General features: G+C 43.2%; 2 protein-coding genes across 2 annotated transcripts in view; one reads left to right on the forward strand and one right to left on the reverse strand.

The window, feature by feature from the left end:
• Positions 1-2,766, reverse strand: part of ARHGAP45 (Rho GTPase activating protein 45) — a 72,712-nt gene extending 69,946 nt beyond the window's left edge. The window contains exon 1 of the mRNA XM_087702493.1: positions 2,486-2,766. Within this exon, the coding sequence (XP_087558619.1) occupies positions 2,486-2,575 (90 nt within the window). The 5' untranslated portion in view covers positions 2,576-2,766. The remainder of the gene's footprint in view (positions 1-2,485) is intronic.
• Positions 2,767-17,874: 15,108 nt separating this feature from the next.
• CNN2 (calponin 2) overlaps positions 17,875-18,592 on the forward strand; it is a 45,564-nt gene continuing 44,846 nt past the window's right edge. The window contains exon 1 of the mRNA XM_087702506.1: positions 17,875-18,019. Within this exon, the coding sequence (XP_087558632.1) occupies positions 17,957-18,019 (63 nt within the window). The 5' untranslated portion in view covers positions 17,875-17,956. The remainder of the gene's footprint in view (positions 18,020-18,592) is intronic.

Here is an 18,592-nt window from a genome sequence, read left to right on the forward strand (position 1 = left end):
CAAGCTCAGAGAACATCAAGAACCCAATAAATCTATCAGTGAGTACCATTTCCTTTCATTGACAAGAGTTTTTCCATTGGAGCATCTGCTTGGCCTCTATGGAAAACAGGATGCTGGAGAGATCTTTTATCCAATCTATTGCAAGTCTTACATTTTTACTTCGACTTTAGAGTTCAGATATGTGGTTAAAAACTGCCTGATTTTCACCACGTACAAAGAATCTGGTGGGCCATGAGTTTCTCTTTGCTGCAGAGTATAAAAACAGAATACCATACTCTTATGATGGATGGGGTAGCCAGGCTGGTCCCAAATTGTAGACACAAAATACATCCCTCTATTTTCATTCACACGCACATATTCCTATCCAATTTATATGTAGAACTTGACTTACAATCATTTGTTTAGTAACTGTTCAAAAATACAGCAGACTGAAAGAAGTGACTTACGACCAGTCCTTGCACTTATGACTGTTGTAACATCCCCAGGATCACATAATAAATATTTGGGCGCTTGGCAACCAGTTGCATTTACAATGGTTGTAGCATCTTGGTATCCATGTGATCACCATTTGTGACCTTTCCACCGGCTTCTGACAAGCTAAGTCAATGGAGGAAACCAGATTTGCTTAATGACCGCATAATTCACTTAACGACTGAGGTGACTTGCTTAACAAACGTGGCAAGACCGGTAGTAAAATCAGGCATGACTCACTTAACCTTGTCTAGCAATAGAAATTCTTGTCCCAGTTATGGTTATAAGTCGAGGACTACCTAAATACATTTTGCTGCATTCATTCTAATTGCATTTGTTTGAGTGGTGCGGTGCCTTAGAGGTGGAGCTCTCGCCTCACAATCAGGAGACTGTGAGTTTGATCCCAGGTAGAGACAGATATTTCTCTCTCTCTGGGAACAATGAGAATATGGTATCTGCTGGGGGGGGGGGGGGACCTCTGCATTAGTGACAGGAAGGGCATCCGGCCAGTAAATACTCAGCTCAATTCAATTGCCCAGATTCCACCCCGCAAGGGATTATGGGGTCATTTAAAGAAAATGATTCTAATTGCATTTGTTGAATGCTATCAATGGAGCGAAGCTGCTATTTCACCTAGAAATAGAGTTGCTTGAACAGGGCCCCACTGTCTGCCCTGTATGTGTTCTTCTCCTTTTGTGGCTTCTGCTAACACAAGTACAACAGGTTGGGCTGTTGTCTCAAAAGTCTGCTAGATCTTTGGCCAAAAAAACACCCCAAAGTGATTTTGAATGTACCACGGAAAACGAAATTCTTCTGAAACCACTTTCAGTTCAGTGGGGGGGAAAATACGTTCAGAATTACCACTAGATTCATTTCCAGCTTTTACAAACTTCAGTAATCTTAATTATAGGTAGCTGTTGACTTACAACAGTTTATTTAGTGACTATTCAAAGTTTGAACAGCACTGAAAAAAGGGACTTATGACCATTTTTCACACTTACGACTGTTGCAGCATCCCCATGGTCACGTGATCAAAATTCAGTTGTTTTGCAGCTGACTGACATTTATGACGGTTGCAGTGTCCCGGGGTCATATGATCCCCTTTTGCGACTGTCTGACATGCAAAGTCAATGGGGAAGCCATAATTCATTTACTAATTTGTTACTAATTTAAGAAGTGCAGCGATTCACTTGACAATTCTGGCACAAAAAGTCGTAAAATGGGGCAAAATTCACTCAACAAATGTTTCACTTAAGCAACAAAAATCTGGGGCTCAATTGTGGTAAAAAAACGAGGACTACCTGTATTATCTTTTCCTCCTTTTGGATATGCCCTGTGACCCCTACCTGCCTGCCGCTGCAGAAGTTCATAAGGACAAGTTAAAGTAAGTGAATAAATAAAATAGATAGAAACTATAGTTAATTTTAATCTCTCTCTTTTTCTTTTTTTGGTAAATCACTATCCCAATTTTGCTTCTGCAAAATACCTCTGACATTTTCGCGGCTGGAGTTGTTTGCTACTCTGCAAGGCTCACCATACCTTATTCCCAATGTTTTTGTTATTTTGTCTCCAACGCGCATGCACATAAATGCATGTGCCGAAACGCCGAATTATGACTTGGAGTTCAGCCAGATGTTTTGCACAACCTCGGATTTATAAAGTGCCATTGCAATGTAGAAATCATGATTTATAGTTTAGCAGGCTGTCTAAACTAGACAACCCGGCCAACTGTTCTTTAATAAACTGTGGTTAAACGAACCTTAGCTCCGTGCAATGTATAAACGGAGACTTTCTACATTGAAGCACATGCCCTTTCAAGGAAAACACAGCCGTGCCTTTCTGATCTCCAATTCAGACATTCAGTTCAAGTCAAATGAATAAATGCAGCCTGAACTAATACAATCCTGCCCAAGTTTCAGCTCCCCAAAAATTACTTTTATGAAACCGCAGGTTGTAAAACAAGAGCATCCATATTTTCTTCTGCCCAGGCAACGAAAGGTCGCACCCTACTTACCAAGGAGGCTGGGGGCACAGGGCTCCCCGCTCGGCATTTCTTGGAGATGGAGGGTGTTTTCATCAGTTCACGCTTCTTCCTTGAAAACATGGTGCTCGGTGAAAAGGCGATGGGTACAGATCAATGTTAGTTCCCCAGCTCAGGGCCTGAAGTGTCCAAGGTGCATCTTTTCTTTTGAAGTTCCTAGATGTGGCTTCCTAACACTCAGTTTTGCGAAAGTGTTTTGGGTGCGTATGTACTCAGCAAGGAAGAGCTTCAGAGTCTCAATAGACAGTCGCCCCTGCCTGTAAACTGCCTGGGCTCAACGCACATGATTACAAACTTATTTCCTGACTGGGTTTGCCTGAAACACACACACACACACACACACACACAGAGCACAGCACAGGAAAAAGCTGGTGTGTGTGTTTGTGTGTGTCTGTGTGTCTGTCTGTGTGTGTGTGTGTGTGTGTGTGACCACTGTAGTTGAAAACTAAGAGGAAGCCATGGCTTGTTAAATTCCTCTTTGCTGTTATTCCACCCCCTTTTTTTCTCTTTAATGTGCAAAACCATCTGAATGTTTTAGGAGTACGTTTTTATTTCTCACCGGTCCTATTATTTGGGCACATCTTGTGGCCAGTAATTCTTGATGCTAATTTTTAAATTGAAAGACAGACATAATTGTCAGTCAACAGGCTACAAGTGGGATTGTGTAGATATGTGTTTCAAAGTTGTAAGGCAGAGAGAAACTTCTAATGTGCTCATTGTTTAGCAGACTTCTGTCATGTCTGACTGAGCATATTATTCAGAATGAAAGAAACTTAATCAGAATGAAAGAGATGTATTCCGACAACAGCCTTATAACTCAGGGAAGGTACTTTATATTTTATTTTATCGATACACACACACACACACACACATCAACATAATCTCAATTTTCCAAAACAAATGATAGGCAGGGAAGCCAATCTAATTCTATTCATGAGATAAATGGATAATGCAGAAATGTAACTGGGTTGTTAATCATAAAAGCCAATTAATGAAAAACCCATCTATTCCAAACCAAGCAATGCAAACTTGAGCAAGAAAGCAAGGATCTAAATACACATAACTAATTAAAAAATAAAATGCTTGCTCCAGGAAAACTCTGAAATTAAACAAATTAAATTTGGAGTTGTGCAACCTTTAAATGTAACAAACAAACAAACAGTCTTTGCTAATGTAAAAACAAGAATACAGCTGTTGAGAGGAGAGGGTAGGGAATTCACAGTTTAAGTGTATTTTCCCCACTGCATTTAACCATGGTAAATAATATGCACTCAGGCAACCTCTCTATTCTTCCATGTCTCTGTTTGTTTTCCTACCTTTATTATTTTTATAGATAACTCCGTGTAGGTAACATACCTAAGACTGAGCTCTTTGCTGCTCCTATTTTCCCCACAACAACAACCCTGTGAGGTCAGTTGGTCCAAGGAGAGTGACTGGCCCATTCATCCAATCATCTTTCATGCCTAAGGCGGGACTAGAACTCTCAGTCTCCTGGGGGATTGGCCCAAAATCACCCAGTCACCTTTTATGCCTAAGGCAGGACTAGAACTGACAATCTTCTAGTTTCTAACCACTAGGTCTTCATCTTGTCCTCCACCCGTGATTGAAAGAGACTTAAATGGTTCTTTTCTGTTAAAAGTTTTAAAGTAGCACTTTTTTCTTAAGATGACAGCTGACAGCCTCTCCACAGACAGGTGACTCATAGCGACAGGATAACCATGTCATCTATTAGTCATTTAGATCTGGTCCCAGGCACTTTTCTCTGGCCCCATTTTGTTTCTAGCAGGGGAAAGAGCAGAGCCATCTTTCTATCTAGCTTATCTATAAAGCCCTTATGCCAGTGGTGGGTTTCAAATTTTTTTAGAACCTCTTCTGTAGGTGTGGCCTGCTTTGTGGGAGTGGCTTTCTGTCCATGTAACTGGGTGGGAGTGGCTTACCAGCCATGTGACCAGGTGGGAGTGGCTTGCCAGCCATGTGGCTGGGTGGGCGTGGCCAACTTGTAAAATGTGGTGAAACTCACTTAACAACGCTCTTGCTTAGCAATCAAAATGTTGGCTCAGAAACTCTGGCATTTGAAGCACGCAAGTCTTAAAGCTGTCAAGTTACAAGACCTTTGCGCCCCTAAGCCTTTAAAAAACAACCCAGGGGTGTTCAAACTTGACAGCTTTAAGACTTGTGGACTTCAACTCCCAGAATTCCTCCTCTCGCTCTTCATCTTGATGATGGGTGGATGGGCGGGGGGAGGGAGCTGGAACTAGTTCTAAACGGCACTATAGATTTGTGGAACCTCTTCTATACAAAAGAAGTTAGAACTGGCAGGAACCCACCCCTGCCATTTGCCAGCCACAGATTGGAAGAGAATTTCTCACTAACTGGTAATATTGACAAAGTGAAATCCCAGGGTTTAGCCTATGGCTTTGGTTAACATGCACTGCCCACCTGGCATTCACAGAGGGTATAGAGCTGTGATGGTGAACCTGGCACATGTTCTCTGCGGGCACACAAGACGTTGCCCAGCTCAGCTCCATCACGCATACGCTTCCCACCAGCCGGCTGGTTTTCGGGTCTATGCCATGCATGTGGGAGACGTGCATGCATGCATGGGGAGGGAGCGGGGGAAGGTCACATGCACATGCGTGGAGGCAGGGGGGAACGCGGGGGTGTGGTTTTAGGAAGCTTCAGGGAGGTCTGCTAGGCCCAAAATGGGGCATGGGTGTGCGCACGCATGTGGGAGGTGTGTGTGTGGGGGGGTGCGCACATACACGGGGGTGGGTGGGATTTGCATCCATTTGCACGGGTTCATGTGTGCATGTGCAGGGGGCAGGACACATTGCATTGTGGGCGTGGGTGTTGCACTTGTGTGCACGATTTAGGCACGCGAGGACCAAAAAGCCATCACTGGTAGAGTTAAAAACATGAAGATGGAGTCACAACTGTCAGAATACGGAATATAGTTGGAAGGGACCTTGGAGGTCTTCTAGTCTAACCCCTTTTCAAGCATACCATACCATACTGGTATACCATATAGAGCCGAAGTGGCGCAGTGGTTAGGGTGCAGTACTGCAGGCCACTTCAGCTGACTGTAATCTGCAGTTCAGCGGTTCAAATCTCACCGGCTCAAGGTTGACTCAGCCTTCCATCCTTCCAAGGTGGGTGAAATGAGGACCCGGATTGTTGTTGGGGGCAATATGCTGACTCTGTAAATCGCTTAGAGAGGGCTGAAAGCCCTATGAAGTGGTATATAAGTCTAACTGCTATTGCTATACTGGATGCATTGTATTATGACTGATTGCACAATTGTGACCCCTACCTTTAATTTTCAACCCCTAAAATGAACTCCACCCTACCCTGGCCTCTGAAACCAGAACATTACACCCAGCAGCTAAGTCAGAACATAGAATCTGAGTAAGATTGGCAGGGAGCATGCCAACATTTTTAAACCACTATCGTTTTCTGGCTGATTCAAGGACAAGTGGAATATGTGCTAACTGACTATAAAGAAAGGCTGTTTTTAGGAGAAAATATTAGGAGAAACTGCCAAGAAGATATTCTCTTGCATTCCTACTAAAGCAGAGATGTCCAAACTTAGCAGCTTTAAGACTTGTGACTTTAAATCCCAGAATGCCTCACCCAGCCTGGGGAATTCTGGGAAGTCCACAAGTTTTAAAGTTGCCAACTCTTGTAATAAAGTGATGTTAGGAAAAACAGTGTCTCCCAGGAACTTCAAATACAGTCTGGCTTTTACTGGAAAACAGAGTTTGTCATATAGCCTTGACTCAAAATAAGTAATCATCATTTAGATCTGGTGCATATAGCCCCAACTAGACACAACATGGTTTCTTTGGTTTTGCCTCAGCATGTTATGTGAAACCAGCCACTCTAGATGGCAAAGTGTGGTTTATGGTTTACTGTCTTGTGTGAACCTAGTTAATTGTGGCTTATTGGATCAACAATGTAGCCCATTTTTTCTGAATTTGACCATACATATTATTATTATTAGAATTAGTTTTATTTCCCTCTACCTTCAAATTGAAACACAAATATAGTTCTTTTAACTAAAATGAGATTAGAGCGTAATTTTTGACTATCTTTTCTCTTCTGTCTGCAAATCAACCAAAAGGAGGTAAATTAGATCTTTGCTACCCTCTATTGACAGGAACTAGAGCCTCTTGATGCGGGTGAAGAAGGAGTGTGCAAAAGTTGGCTTGAAACTCAACATTAAAAAAACTAAGATCATGACATCCAGCCCTCTCAATTCCTGGCAGATAGATGGGGAAGAAATGGAGGTAGTGACAGATTTTATTTTTCTGGGCTCCAAGATCACAGTAGATGGGGACTGCAGCCAAGAAATTAAAAGATGCTTGCTCCTGGGGAGGAAAGCTAGTGCTGTATCTATATACAGCACTAAAAAGCAGAGACATCACCCTGCCAACAAAAGTGCAGGCTGTGGTTTTCCCAGTTGCAATGTATGGCTCTGAAAGTTGGATCATAAGAAAGGCTGAGCACCAAAGAATGGAGGCCTTTGAACTATGGTGCTGGAGAAGACTTCTGCGAGTCCCTTGGATTGCAAGGAGATCAAACCAGTCAGTCCTAGAGGAGATCAACCCTGACTGCTCTATAGAAGGCCAGATCCTGAAGATGGAACTCAAATACTTTGGCCACCTAATGGGAAGGAAGGACTCACTGGAGAAGAGCCTAATGCTGGGAATGACTGAAGCCGAAAGAAGAATGGGACAACAGAGAACGAGGTGGCTGGATGGAGTCATTGAAGCAGTCGGCATGAGCTTAAATGGACTCCAGCCAGGGGATAGTAGATGTCTGGAGGAATGTCAGCCATGGGGTTGCAATGGGTCGGACACAACTTCACGACTAACAACAACAAAATTGACAGGAAACATTTATACCAATATTTGCCAAACAGACAATCTCTCTGCCAATGTTATGTCTCCTCATACCTCCATTCAGAGTTCTATTACTTAAAAGGCCGTTTCCTAACCCAATTCACTCTACAGTTCCCATCTCAGCCAGAGTTCCTCTTTGGTCACATTAACTAGAGGATGATGGGAGTTGTAGTCTAATAATCTGTGCAGTTGGAAAAGGAATTCTTGGATATTTACCGTAAATTGCCCTTCAAGACTGCCAGGAAATTCCAGAGCTGCAGGTAAGACTTGAAGTTGGGAAAATATCCTAAAGGTCAACCACTTCTATATTGTCTCTAAGACGACTACATGGGTGTGTCCTTCAAGTTAACAGGAGTTCAGATAAAGGACTACCATTATCTAATGTACTTGCAAAAGAGATGGAGGAAACACACCAGAAATTGACCAAACAAGCCAAAATAATTTTGCTCATAAATCACTAGATTCATCCAGTGTGTGTGAACCACAATATGATGAGTTTAATTTGATGACTGATTTTATTCCGATTATTATGCACCAATTTTTCCCATAACACTTTGGGGATTGTGTGAGCCTAACAACTCTTGTTACCAAGTCATAGATAATAATTTAGTACAGTGTGTAACTATAACCAGTGGCGGGTAAACAAAGCATGTCCTAATGGTTTCCTGAAAGTACTTGGAACATTTCCTATGTTGTAAGTTAATGCAATGGTACAAGTCTTAGCTAAGCTGAAGGGGCCATGTGATAGACACCATCACTTCTAATCCTCTTTTCTCAGCCAGTTCAGCACCCGAGTTTAATGAGGAACCAAGGATAATAAAAGCAGGTGGGACAATAGCTTAACTACCAGCTAAAGAAACGTCAGGGCACATTGCATCAAAACAAAACAGATTTAAGCACATTTGGAGACAGCAACAAAAAATGACAACTTTTATTCTACAATAAAATTCCTTCCAGGACACCAGTGGGAAAGGCAGCCTCACCCCCATTCTTCCCTTACCATGATTTTCTCTTTTGACCCATCTGGACATTATAGATAGTCCTCAACTTACAACTGTTTGTTTAGTGACCGTTCAAAGTTCTGACACTGGAAGACCTCCCATTTATCACTATCACAGGGGGGGGGGCAAGGTCATGGGATTAAAATCCAGGCACTCTCAACTGGCATGTGTTTATGATGGCCGCAGCATTCCAAGGTCATGTGATCACCATATGTGACCTTCCCAACTTCCTTCCCACCAGGAAAGTCAGTGGGGGAAGTTGGCAGGGGTGGAATTCAGCCGGCTTGCACTGGTTCGCCGAACCAGTTGTTGCAAGGAGCAGCTGTCCCTGCCCACCCCTCCCTTCCCCGGAGTCTCCACACAGTCCGTTCATCATGCCAGGTAAGTGCAGGGCCCATGCAGAGGCTCTGGGAGGGCGAAAAACGGGCCTCCTGGAAGTCTGGAAATGGAGCCGCTTCTGGCCTCTGGAGCATGGGGGAGGCCGTTTTCGCCCTCCTGGAGGCTCGGAAAGCCTCCGGAGTCTGGAGAGGGCAACAAACGGGCCTACCAGGAGTACCGGAAGTATCAGACATCCGAAAACGGGCTTGTTTCCGGCCTTTGGAGGGCTTCCGGAGCCAAGGTTGGGGCGTTTTTGCCCTCCTGGAGGTTTGAAGGAAGCCTCTGGAGCCTGGGGAGGGCAAAAACACCCCCCCCCCCTGCCGTGTTGCAGGAGGCTGAGTAGGCCACACTCACCATGGCCATGCCCACCCAGCAACCGGGCAGAGAACCGGTTGCTAACATTTTTCAATCCCACCCCTGGAAGTCAAGTTTGCTTAATGACCGCATGATTCACTTAACAATTGCTTCCGACAAGCAAGGTCAATGCAGGAAGCCGGATTTCTTTAACAACCATATGATTCATTTAAAAATTGCTGTGATTTGCTTAAAAACCATGGCAAAAAAGATTACATAATTAGGCAGAATTCACTTAATAATTCCTTGCTTAACAACAGAAATTCTGGTCCCAATTTTAATCGTAATCCGAGCACTATCTGTACAGGTATTCCCCGACTTACAACAGTTCATTTAGTGACTATTCAAAGTTACGCCGACACTGAAAAAAATGACTTATGATCCTTTTTGACTCTTTCCACCTTTGTAGCAGCCCCGTTATCAAAATTCAGAAGCTTGGCAGTTGACTCATATTTATGATGGTTGCAGTGTCCTGGGGTCATGTGATCAACTTTTGCGAACTTCTGACAAGCACGATCAACGGAGAAACCAGATTCCCTTAACAGCCATGTTACCAACTGCAGTGATTCACTTAATAACTGTGGTAAGAAAGGTCGTAAAATGGGGCAAAACTCATTTAACAACAGAAACGTTGCGCTCAATTGTGGTCGTAAGTGGAAAACTACCTGTGCTATATACTGGAAGAGAGGCAAAGCTATCCTTGGTGCAAGGGCAGACCATGGAATCCTTCCATTCCCCCATCACCATCATTCAGCACTGAAGAAGCTTCTTGGATTATAAGCAAAACGTCTTCAAGGAAAAAACAAAAAAAGTCCAGTTGCCTTTTGGAAAAAAAAAGCACCTTTCGGACAACCATGACTTGGATGACTGAGAATCTCCATAGGCACCATGGAGCCGTGATGGTGAACCTATGGCATGCATGCCAGAGGTGGCATGCAGTGTCCTCTCTGTGGGCACGTGCGCCATCGCCTGCTGCTCTTCTGGTTTCTGGCATGCCGGAAGCTGGTCTTTGCAGGTGCTGGAGCACCGGAAAACGGCCAGAAAACAGCCAGAAAAATGGCCAAACACAGACCATTTTTGGGGCCAAAAACATCCTGAAATGGGCTCTGAAAATGGCCAAAAACCAGGTATGGGTGTGCTGGCCAGCTGCTCTTCGGGATTTCAGCACTCTGGTACGTGTGAAGACCAGCTGGCCAGCATACAAGTGTGTGCCAAAAACCCAAAACATATGTGCACTGGCCAGCTGGTCTTCATGTTTTCAGTGGTCGGGCCTGCGCACATGCGCACACATTCCAATTTGGGCCCAGTTCTGGTTGGGCCCAGTTGTCATGGCTCTCCCACTCTGCATCAACTAAGGAGCTCCAAGTATTTGCCAGATGGAGATTGTTGAGGTAAATATCCTAACTGGGATCATGTTTCTTTGTAGAGGAACATTTTCTAATTCTAGCCCACAATACAACCACAGTATGAGGAATGTGCTAGACCAATCTTAAATCAACGCAGCCCTAAGATTTGTGAGAGAGGGTCTTTGAAAGATACTTCTTAGTTTCAATGATTCATTTCTTGAGGGGGACGCACAATTTTTCATTCTTCTCAGAATCTTTTTGGAGTCGGAAATCTAATAAAACAAACAAATAAAAATGTTAGTCCCAATGCCAATTCATTTGACAGATAAATTTGATCTCTCGTTGTCCTTGATTTCAGAAATGGTTAAAATACATTTTTCCATGAGAATTTACAACTGCTTTTAAGAATTTGTTTTGTTTTGGATTTCATTTTTAAAAACTTAGCTTTGAGCAGTTAACACAATAATAGTAAAGTGTATGGAAAGTTTAATCAAATTCCTTTCCACAAGCGTAATGTATTTATGGAGCTCCAGAGATATAATATATAGCAATATATTATCTGAAAGGCAACTGTACAGAGAGTTTGATATCTTCGACCACACATTAGAGGGCTTGTCCATTGGGATCCATACTTAGGAAAAACATATTCCATATGAGGTCAGAACCCAAATATTACATATATCACAGATTTGTATCTGAATAAAACAGTACAATTGAGACTGCTTTGGTCAACCTGACTGGAATAAATTGCAGAGGTCATTTAAATATTATAATATTTCTTACAAGGCATTATATCTTGGTGTGTAAATTATATAAGCCATATAATGATGTTAGAAGGGAGAAAAGCTCTAAACTGTTATATAATAATCTATATACTGAGGAAAAATAAGAGGAAAAAAGTTACATAAGCTACCAAAAATAAAACCTGAGGGAAAAAAGGATAAAAAATAATCAGACCTATTATTAGAAAACATTAAAAGGAAAAGAGAACAAACAAAAACAATTATAAAACTTAACAATTATCCCAGCTAAAAAGAAAACCTACAATTGTCTAATTCTGTGTGTTTATAGGTAATCTTCAATTTACAATACAATTGAATTTCCATTTGCAAGCAGGGCAGTTGTTAATTGAGTTCCACCAATTATTATAACCTTTTCTGCCATGGTTGGTAAGCAAATCACTGCAATTAAGTGAATCATGAAGTTGTTAAGCAAATCGGGTTTCCCCATTGACTTTGCTTGTTGGAAGCTAGTTGGGAAGCTCAGAAATGGTGATCACACGACCCTGGGATGCTGCAATCATCATAAATACATGCCAGTTACCAAGTGCTTGGATTCTGATCACATGACCATGGGGATTCTGGGAGTTCCACCACAAAACCGCGGTAGACTAAAGCGCGCTCGACGAAAGCGCGTACGTGACGTCATCACAGCGTGACGAAAACAGCACGCTGTGAGCGGTAAACTTAAAATTAACGCGTAAATCTAAACCTAACCCCCTGAAACCTAACCCTAAACCTAACCCTAAGCCTAACCCTTAACCTAACCCTAAACCTAACCCTTAACCTAACGCTAAACCTAACGCTAACCCTTAACCTAACCCTAAACCTAACCCTAACGCTTAACGTAACCCTAAACCTAACCCTAACCCTTAACCTAACCCTAACCTTAACCCTAACCCTAACCTTTATGTGAATCGGCTTGCTTTAATTTTATTTTAATTTTAATTTATTTTTAATTTTATTTGTCGCGCTGCTGATGACGTCAGGTACGCGCTTTAATCGGGCGCGCTTTAGTGGACCGCGGTTTTGACGGGTCACGATTCTGGGATGATCCTAAGTGCAAGGACCTGTCTTAAGTCACTTTTTTTCAGTGCTGTTGTAGCTTTGAACAGTCAGTGGCTAAACAAATGGTTATCAGTCAAGGTCTTTTGACTAGAAAAGTCAACGGAGAAGCCAGATTTACTTAACAACCATGTTCCTAACTTAATAACTGCAATGAGTCCCTGAACATCTGTGGCAAGAAAGGTCGTAAAACAGAGCAAAAACTCACATAACCACTGTCTTGCTTAGCAATGGAAATTCCGGATTCAGTTGTGGTCATAGGTCAAGGACTAACTATATCTGATCTGTTAATACCCTAATACAGTGGCCCCCAACCTTTTGGGCACCACGGACCAGTTCTGTGGAGAGGTTTTTTCGCGGACTGGAGAGGGTGTGGTTTCACGTGCTTTCGGTATCCCGCGGATGGGACTCCAGTTGTTTGCGTAGCCCAGTTTCTGGCATGCCGTGGCCTGGTGCCAGTCCATGGACCAGGGTTTGGGGACCCCTGTTCTAATACTGTCGGAAGTTAGCACCAACCCCTCTCCTAGAAGAATGAAATATCCTAGGAAATATTGAAAAGGCAGAATATTATATTTCCCTGGATGTGAAAAGGGAGAAACATATTTTAGGCAGGAAACAGACTCACTCTTAATAGCCCCACATTTCTTAATGGGCCATTAGGGGCCCTGAGCTAGTCTACTCTACATAATAAAGATAGGATTAGCTTTCTACAGAAACTCACCACATGGCATCTGGGAACTCAACCAAACTTGGACTCAAAAAACAGCCTAGAGAGTTGCCCCTGCATGACCCCATGGGAATCTGACAACTAATCAGAATACATTTCTTACACAGGAACAGGAAACAGAGAGGTGGGGCCGAACAGAGTATAAAAAACCCATTAAGTCCCTTTTCTCTCTCTCTTTTCTTCTTCATCCAACAGCTGGAAGCATGTGATCACCTTTCCCCCAGGACCTCAACCATGTGCTTCTGTCCACCATTAAAACCATCTTTCCAAGCAGCCTCCATGTTTCCAGTGTCTTTTTCCCCGCTTGGAACTGAACCCAGAAGGACATTTCTTCCAACAATACCTTCTAGTAATGGATCCAACCCTCCCTTTTTCCTTCATTTTCTATTAATGGAATAAATTGATTTTAGCTTTTCTTGCAAAAACCTAAGTTCCTGACTTCGTTTTTTTGCAGAAGACAACCACTCGTTGAGAAACCAACACGCTGATCATAGCCACCTGCCATTTCCTCTCCCCATTCCTTCTTTTAACATGTAGTTCAATTGAAATCTACCTGTGCAGGAGGCACTCCAAACCCTTCTGTATTCCGTTTGACTTCCTGATTTCTGTCCAGGTAATCCTGTCTAACACTGCTTTGAACGTGTTGAAATGAACTTTGCTGAAATCCAGCCTGCATGCGACGCGTCATCTGGAACCTTTCTTGGTTAATTGTGGGGAAACATGTCTGAATCCTGTTCCTGAATAGTTAGACATCCCTGGCTGTGCAATACATTTGCAGAACACCAAGGTAAGGAAATGCATTCAGTTCTTAAGAATTCAGAAACTGCGTAAAAACCTTTTCCCTCAGGCAGCAGTGAGTGGTGTAGGAAGGTAATGTTAGCCTCACCAGACATCCCCCTCCTCGCTGCACCCCATTACCTCATCCCATCAGCCATGAGGCTTTGAATTCCTGACCCACATGATGTCACTGTTGTGGCATCTAAAGCAGGCAAATCACACAGAAGAAGAAGAAGAAAGAGCTCGCAAAAATGACTCAGACCAGGAATCGGCTCTTGGAGATTTCCCAGGGAAGGACAAAGATACTGTAACCCAGGCTTTGAGGAATGCATAACCATCTAATTACATGTGTATTCTTTCAGAGATAATCTTTTTATCTTTAAGTTGCAGGAATTTCCCAAAGGTTTTCACTTCTTGCAAGCTTTATTTATAATAAAGGCGGGATATAAATAAATACATGCATCGTATTTGCACAGCCGCCTATCTCGCACAGTGACTCTGGATGGTACACATTATAAAACAAAACACAAAAAAGTAAAATACCTAAAACCACAATTTAAGTTTAAAATAAAATATTGTTTCCTTAAGGATTTTGCGTGCCGCACACTTCCCCAAAGAGATAAGCGCAATGTTTCCAAGCCAAGACCTGAAATAAATACAATTACATTAAATAGTTCATAGTACATTTTTTTAAAAAAGGGTGTGTACAGTATGTGTGTATTTCATCTGACTTCTACTAATATTACTATTTAATCTTTACTAATATTAAGAATACTAATTATTTGATTGGTAGAGCTACATTGTTTTAAACTAAAATGTGATTTACTTAATTCTGATCTATCAGATTGTAGAAATCTATTAAGTGTGATTTGTAACTTATGGCTTATGTTTTAGCATAATGTATATATTTACAGTATCAAGCTTATTTGGTGTACTACAGGTAGTCCTTGACTTACAACCATTTGTTTAGTAACTGTTCAAAGTTACAACAGCTCTGAAAAAAGTTACTTATGACTGTTTTTCCTATTTTCCTATTTATGACCATTGAAGCATTCCCGTGATCAAATTCAGAAGCTTGGCAACTGGCATGTATTTATGACGGTTGCAGTGTCCCGGGGTCATGTGATCAACTTTTACGACCTTTTGACAAGCAAAATCAGTGGGGGAAGTCACTTAACAACCCTGTTAGTAACCGCAGTGGTTTGTTTAACAACTGTGCAAAGAAGGTCATAAAATTCATTTAACAAGTTCCTTGCTTAGCAATGGAAAGTTTGGGTTCAATTGTGGTCATAAGTCAAGGACTACGCATAGTTAAAGGCACTGAGTTATAAACTAGAAGACCTTGGGTTTGAATCCTGGTTTAAGCAGAAAGTCGGTTAAGCAGGTTTGGGCTATTTTTTTTTCCAGCCCTAGAAAGAAAGCAATCAGAGATGTTATTCTACCGGTTCGGACTGGTGGAAATCTTGGGTAGCCCCGCCCACTTGCCCCAGCTTTATGACATCCCATTTAGGGCTGAGCGCATGAGCGGAGGTGGGGAAGGTAAGTACTCCTGAAAGCAATGCAAACCACTTCTGTAATTGTGACCAAGAAAACTGCACGGCCATGCCCTTGTAGTAACTGGGAATCAATATTAACTTAAAGTGGTACATGGCGTGTGACTGATTTAATTGGGGTCTACCTTTCTCTAGTTACTTCTCCCTGTCTCATCAGATCTGGCAGGGGGGTTGGGCCGTGGGTCTCATTAATTAGAAAAAGCCATCTTGCGGGATCCAGGAAGTTTCTGTCACAATATCTGGCCTTTGGAACACCATCCTGCCTGTTAATATTTCAGAAAACACTTAGGACCTGGGTGTTTTCATAGGCATATTGGTCAAATACTAGATGAGAGTTCTGGTGGTTGATACCACATTGTGTTGGTTTTGTTCTTGGTTATTGCTTTCTTTGTTGGTTTGTAAGGTTTTAAATGTTAGCCTTCCAGAATTATGTTTGTGAGATGGTTGTGGTGATATACATTCATTAAATTAAAAAAGCCCAAACATTGGAAGATTGGGTTCATGGGCACATCAACAGAAGAAAAAGTGATTCTGAATACAGAAAACAGCCTTTTGCTCCGCATACTTAAAAATATTTGCGGCTTAGTAGCTGTGTTTGCATGGGAACCTTAACCATAACCATTAGCCCTTTATGGCAGGAGACTCCAAACTTGGCAACTTTAAAACTTGTGGACTTCAACTCCCAGAATTCCTCAGCCAGTCATGATTACTTGAGGAATCGCCTTTCTTCCATTGTCTTAAAAGATTATCTACTATGGCATAAGAAAGCAAAGATTGCACAGATAGTAATATGCGCCTTTGGTGCAATGTCAAAACACCTGGAGCACCACTTGAACACCATCAACCTTGACAAAATCCCCATCAGTCAATTGCAAAAGGCAGCTTTACTTGGAAGAGCAGACATCCTGCAAGGATGTAACTTTTAACATAAACAGCTGCTTATCGCAGGTCCTTGAGGAAGACTCCACAGAGGGATAAAAATGCCAGATGCAGCCTAAACATCTGACTGGTTGTGCAACCAATGATAATACGATCATGTTTATTCAACACATTAAAGTTTCTGGATTTGCATAACCCATAGAACCGTGCACTACTAGACCCAAGGGCTGGGTGTGTACAGCACACCAGATTAAAATGTAGATGCTAGCTGTAATGTCAGCGTATTGTGCAAATACAGCTAGTGCACTGTGTTGGAGCCATTATACTTAGTTTCTGGTCCTCGGGGTTGGGTGAACCCAGTCAATTGGATAGATTAAATAAAGCCTGTTTCAGTTACTCTTGCAATAACTGGTGTCAAGTTGCTATAGGGATGCAGGGCAAGGAAGTCTAGTGGGGGCAAAGGGGGAATGAGGTGCCCAAATTCCATATTTAGAGCACAGCTTTAGTAGAATAGAATAGCAGAGTTGGAAGGCAATAGCAAGCAATAGCAATAGTTAGACTTATATACCGCTTCATAGGGCTTTCAGCCCTCTCTAAGCGGTTTACAGAGTCAGCATATATTGCCCCCAACAACAATCTGGGTCCTCATTTTACCCACCTCGGAAGGATGGAAGGCTGAGTCAACCTGAGCCTAGTGGGATTTGAACAGCCGAACTGCTGAACTGCAGTCAGCTGAAGTAGCCTGCAGTGCTGCATTTAACCACTGCGCCACCTCGGCTCAGGGAAGGGACCTTGGAGGTCTTCTAGTCCAACCCCCTGCTTAGGCAGGAAACCCTACACCATTTCAGACAAATGGTTATCCAACATCTTCTTAAAAACTTCCAGTGTTGGAGCATGCACAACTTCTGGAGGCAAGTTGTCCCACTGATTTTGTTCTAACTGTCAGGAAATTTCTCTTCAGTTCTAAGTTGCTTCTCTCCTTCATTAGTTTCCTGCCCTCAGGTGCTTTGGAGAATAGATTGACTCCCTCTTCTTTGTGGCAGCCCCTGAGATATTGGAACACTGCTATCATCATGTCTCCCCTACTTCTTCTTTTCATTAAACTAGACATACCCAGTTCCTGAAACCGCTCTTCACATATTTTAACCTCCAGTCCTTAATCATCTTTGTTGCTCTTCTCTGCACTCTTTCTAGAGTCTCCACATCTTTTTTACATCATGGCGACCAAAACTGAATGCAGGATTTCAAGTGTGGCCTTATCAAGTGGTATTTAACACTTCACAGGATCTTGATTCTATCCCTCTGTTTATGCAGCCTAGAACTAGCGAAAGAAACCTGTTGAATCGCCGGATCTGTTGAAAAAGCGGGCAACCCGGGAAACCGACGGGAGGGGAACAAGAACTGCCTTGACCACTTGGATTCAATTTAGAGGGGGGGGGATGCCCAGGACACTTGGGGTTTCTGGAAAAAGACCCACACAGGAAACTCCCATCCTTCAGGAATTCGGCTCTTTGTGCCCTTATAAGGCTATTTCAACTCCTGGCCAATCAGCAAGAGGGAGGCGGCGCTCTGTTGGCCCCAAAACTTCGGGTAAGAAGAAGGAGGCGCTGAAAGTGGCGGCCCGCTGAGACGGTCTTGAGCGCGTCTCGCCTTCGTTGGAGATTCCGTCCTGTTCCGGAAGAGGATGAGCAGTAACCAATTCAACAAGGGTCCCAGCTACGGCTTGTCTGCGGAAGTCAGAAATCGGGTGAGAAATTGGTGGCAGGGAGGGAGGGTGCCACTCCCGGCCAGGTGCGCCCTGAGCGCACGGCGACGGCTTTGGAGAGGCGCTTCTCCGTGCGCCCTGGCGGAGGTGTGGCGCCGCGCCCTGGGAGAAGGCGGGGGCCGCGCGCTTCCCATTAAAAGGGGATAGGGGGGCTCAGGGGAATTAAGAAGCTGCCTCTGAGTTGAGCCGCCTCAGCCCCCAAAAGGGGGTTTGCTTCCCGGGATTCCCGGCTGGGGCTTGAGCATACATTTTGGGGGCGTCGGCTACGGTTAATAGTGGGCTAAAGAGGCGCGTTTCTTTCCACTTTCTCATTTGGAATCTTGAGCGTTGAAATGTTCCGTAGGAACGTTCTATTTCGGAATGTTGGAACTTACGGTAGTTCTTGGGTGGTTTCTGCCGAGATCAAAAGTGAAGCGAAGTTGGGAGTGTAAGCGAAGTTGAGAGTAAACGAGGCTAGCCACAAAATCGGTATCAAGATGGACAGCCTTGACTTATTCTCAAACTACCTCATTGGATTCGTGGGGAGCCCCAAAAAACCCGGAATGAGAGCCTTGT

The sequence above is a fragment of the Thamnophis sirtalis genome, unplaced genomic scaffold (assembly GCF_051295495.1).
Source record: "Thamnophis sirtalis isolate CommonGarterSnake01/CBP01778 unplaced genomic scaffold, rThaSir2_p1.2 scaffold_1, whole genome shotgun sequence".
Classification (NCBI taxonomy): domain Eukaryota; kingdom Metazoa; phylum Chordata; class Lepidosauria; order Squamata; family Natricidae; genus Thamnophis; species Thamnophis sirtalis.